We start from the raw sequence: 4,218 nt of genomic DNA on the forward strand, positions 1-4,218 counted from the left end.
TAGGAAACTATCCGTGATGCATATTTAGAACACGAGTCACTGATAACGCGAACATGCGTCACCGATAACTATAAGAAGCGTCACTGATAAGGAAATAGAGTGACACTTATTCAGAATACGCGTCACTAAAAACGGGAACACGCGTCACTGATAAATCCATATCAGCGACACGCTGTGGGAACCCGCGTCACTAATAAGTCTATATCAGCGACACGTTGTGGTAACACACGTCACGAATAAGGATATATGAGTGACACATACTAAGAATATGCGTCACTGATAATTTGATATCAGTGACTCATGTCTGTCTAATGTGTCACTGATAGCATATAACAAATGTACACATTGCTCATCAGAACCCCACATCGTTCACAGAAGAAATATATATATATATATATATATATATATATATATATATATATATATATATATATATATATATATATATATATATATATATATATATAAGTCATCAATATGTAACATGTTCACACGAGATAGACATCAAGTTCAACAGATTCACATTTATATCAAATGTTCACAACTTATTCAAAATCCATCACAACTTGTTCGAAATCCATCTAAACATTGGGCTTAATTTATTTAGTCACACACTACATCACTGGACTCACACTGATAATGGCAAACACACATCACTGGTCATGATGGAACTCTCCTTTCTTCTCGATGACTTGTTCCACTAAGAACCTAGCTAGCTTTTCTCTAATCATGAGCATATCGATGGGCGTCGTCAACACTTCAAATTCCTGTGTCAAGATAGAACTTTGGTAAAAAAGAAAACATGGTACAGTACAATGTACAGGACAATATAGACAATCAATGTAAAAAATCACAGTTGCTAAGCTTGATGCAAACAATCAAGGGACATGGGAACATCCGCAGATGTGGAAATTCATTAGCAAGCAGATGGTGATGTGCCTATGTCTATCACTGAGTAAAATATATAGGCAGCGTAAAGCATCGAGCATTCGAGCTTATGACTAAAGTAGTACTGTGCATGTTTCCACTGAAAAGAAACTGCAGAGTTTTCTTCTACATCAAGGGAATAGCCTACAAATGTAGTGAAATCGCATTAAGGTTTGAAATACAACTGTTACTTGAGACTTTTTTCTGGACACGCAGGACTGTTTCCTTGAGACTGATTTGAAGACAGAATGCTGAGGCCACACAAACTTTTTCATCAAGACTATGAGCAATCGGCTAGTGCCACTATTACCAAATAATGATACTCAAATTGAAACACAAACTGGCCACTGCGACAATGGCCACACTACAAACCAGCCAGATGACTTAGCAGAAGATTGTTGAAGGCACTGCGACAAATATATATAGAACACAATAATTTGAAAATGGAAGTTGAACACAGTACTTAATATACTAGAGGCACAATATTGACTTTTATTTTTGGAAGCACTTACCGCATATTTAAAAGCGTGTTTCAATGGCTGTGGTCTGTCTTTCAGCTTGTTTGTGTGTCTTGCAAAAGCCCTACATGTAAGAGTACAACACACACATATATATGGCTCATTATGTTGGTTCAATGATATTGGCACTTATGAAACAAGTCAATAGTAGGTAAGCAAACAACTCACTCGTCAATCAACAGTTTTAGCACGCTGAAATCATGGTTTTCAGATCTGTTGGAATCAAGGTATATGACCTTATTCCACTTTTGAATTATTACCACGACGATCCAATGATCACCAGCTAAGCCGCCAGAGTTGTAGGCTCTTGTCCAGTGGATGGCTGGACAGCAGCGTGCTTGTTAAAGACATCGACATGCACTAGATGGCTGCTGCATTGTTTTAAACATGCAGCATGCACTAGAATTTGCTGCATAGTGCACCATCTATAATTAGCTTAAGCTCTCAACTTGTACTGCATGCCTTTTAAATAACACTTAAAACTTAAAACTGCAGGGCTTAGCAAAGTTTGGGGCCTAATATATCTCAAACTATTGAGTGTTTGATCTATGTTCTTAAACAAAAATGATAAATCTATGATCCAGTAACCTATTTTTGGAGGCCAATTGTGTTAGCTATACACTAAATCAGCAGAAAATGGTCATAGAATAGGCACTGCTGAAATCAACACAGAATAGTGCAATCACAGAATATAAAGGCACAACATCTAACTGAACAACAAAGTTTCCAATGGCTGCAAAAAGATCAGTGATATTGCTACTTGGTCAGATTCTCCTATAAGTACAAAAAAGATAGAGATGCCTGCGTGAAAAAAGATATGCTCACCCAATTATGTAGGTCAAATGCAAAACTGCATGCTCCGATGTGTATATATCTGTAAAAAAAACAAAAGTTCACCAAGAATTAGTTAGCTCATTCAGAACGGACATATCATTATACCGACTTATTCAGAAGTGACCATTCCACTAACTTATAGAGTGAAAAAAGGCTAGCTATCCATTTTCAGCTAACTGGTAGAGTGACAGTGGTCATTCATGTGCTGAAATCACTTGAGGCAAATATATCATAATAAGTTGTCATTCAAACTTAAACCTTACTCAGAAGTCAGAACAGCTAGCATCAGGTACCAAGTAACAGGCTCAACCTTGTTAAATAATTTGAAAAAACTCTTCTAAGTTCAATAAATAGTGAATACATGAAAAAATCAAAATTTAGCAGAGTATGTAGGCTGTAACCAATATCAGACATCCCAATTCTGGTTAATCAATCACATATAGTAGCAGGTATTCATTGAAGAAAGCAAGCAGCATATTTAATCCAGAAAGCAAGCACATTCCACACAGTATATTAATTCCATAAAGTACAAATCTTATCATAGTGCAAAAAACACAGCTTAGTACAAATCCCAAAAGGCAATTTACAAATTCCTAAGTGCAAACATCTAGGAGATGGAGTAAGGTAGTTCAATGTAATAAGACCTAAAAATATTTTTTTCAAACATAGATAGGAATAGTAAGGCACGCATCAAACATGACTCACAAGCTCTGGAGATTTGGAGGAAGATTATATGCAATATCACTGCCTCCATGGTTATTGTTGCTCGTATAATTAGATCAGTTAAAATCGATCCATGGATAACAGATAGGAAGGGGTATGCTCACAAATCACAATAGCAGGTAAAGGCATGGATTTGTGGTCTTCACCATTGTTCAGGCTAGCTTGATAATCTAACCTAAACCCACCTTTGTACACCACCGGTTTGTGCACTAAAACCACAGAGGACTAAAAATCCAAATCAGGATAATCTAGAGTTTCCATGAGGACACGAGCAAATAGCAATAATGCAAGGCAACTGCAGAAAAGGGGGCCTAAGAAGAGCCAAAAAGTGTTCTCACCGGCACGTGGAGGCGGGTTGAGGAGCAGCATCTCGTTCCCTGCCGCCGCGTCCCCGGAGAGCAGGAAGCTGGTCATCCGCGGCCGAGGCCGCAGCGCTGCACTCTTAGCGTCGGCGCATCCCAAGGAAGAGTGCGAGCTCCCCATCCTTCTTCATGATGACGGCACCGAGAATCTAGCCCCTAGCCTCGCCGTCCATTACTCCCACCCGGCGCTGCATCGACGTCACTCCAACAGCACGGCCTGTGGCGTCATTAGGGTTCCAGCAAGCGAGATCTGTGGCACCGAGGAATGAGGTGATGCCGAATCTCCGGCCTCGCTAGATCCGCCGTCGGCTAGGGCCTCTATCTGCTCGAGCTGCCACCTCACCAGATCGTACGAGGGCCGTGCCCAGCGCTTGCTCTCCGGCGGGCTGCCTCCTCACCAGATCCATCCATGGAGCCGTCGTGGTTGAGGAAGGGGGAGGTGGAGGAGGAGGGGAGGTGGAAGCGGAGGAGGAAGATGGGATGTCGCGGCGGTAGAGTAGGGGCAGTGGCGGTGGAGGAAGCGGGGAGGTGGTGACCGCTGCTCGGCCGGCGGAGTGCAGGAGGCGAGAGTTGAGAGAGAACAGGGGAAGACGAGAGAGGGGCGAGGGGACGGGCGAGGGGGGGGGGGGGAACGGGATTTCGGACTTGAGTCCTCATTTGACCATACTTGATAATTTTTTCGGGTCCGAGGGTGACGGGGGTAATTGAAACGCGTCACTCGTAAGAAGCTCCTGTTGTCAGTGACACATCTGGTTGGAAACGCGTCACCCATTTTGTTTATTTGCCATAGGCGACAGCATACCAGTGACGAGTTATGTTCACCCGCATCGCAGATAACATATTGGTGACGCGTT

The 4,218-nt window shown here is 41.9% G+C and overlaps 1 protein-coding gene across 2 annotated transcripts; it reads right to left on the reverse strand.

The window, feature by feature from the left end:
* Positions 1–570: 570 nt before the first annotated feature.
* LOC136529561 (uncharacterized) lies at positions 571–3,754 on the reverse strand. 2 transcript variants are annotated; one of them, XM_066522637.1, is made up of 5 exons: positions 3,341–3,754; positions 2,271–2,319; positions 1,440–1,509; positions 1,300–1,334; positions 571–767 (listed from the first exon to the last, which is right to left on the reverse strand). In XM_066522637.1, exons 1-5 carry the CDS (start codon positions 3,483–3,485, stop codon positions 752–754), a joined length of 315 nt encoding a protein of 104 aa, XP_066378734.1. In that variant the 5' UTR covers positions 3,486–3,754; the 3' UTR covers positions 571–751. The 2 variants fall into 2 exon arrangements, with proteins under 2 accessions (XP_066378734.1, XP_066378733.1); XM_066522636.1 differs by lacking the exon at positions 1,300–1,334.
* Between the last annotated feature and the right edge of the window lie 464 nt (positions 3,755–4,218).

Source organism: Miscanthus floridulus, chromosome 19, assembly GCF_019320115.1.
Source record: "Miscanthus floridulus cultivar M001 chromosome 19, ASM1932011v1, whole genome shotgun sequence".
NCBI classification, from domain to species: Eukaryota; Viridiplantae; Streptophyta; class Magnoliopsida; order Poales; family Poaceae; genus Miscanthus; species Miscanthus floridulus.

What these genes read in the sequence shown, in the direction of transcription:
- LOC136529561 (XM_066522636.1), bottom strand. Translation starts at nt 3,485, where the DNA reads ATGGGGAGCTCGCACTCTTCCTTGGGATGCGCCGACGCTAAGAGTGCA. An exon ending in CAACCCGCCTCCACGTGCCG is followed by an intron (nt 2,320 to 3,340) that starts GTGAGAACACTT and finishes TTTTTTTTACAG; the next exon opens with ATATATACACATCGGAGCAT. An exon ending in CATTTGACCTACATAATTGG is followed by an intron (nt 1,510 to 2,270) that starts GTGAGCATATCT and finishes TCTTACATGTAG; the next exon opens with GGCTTTTGCAAGACACACAA.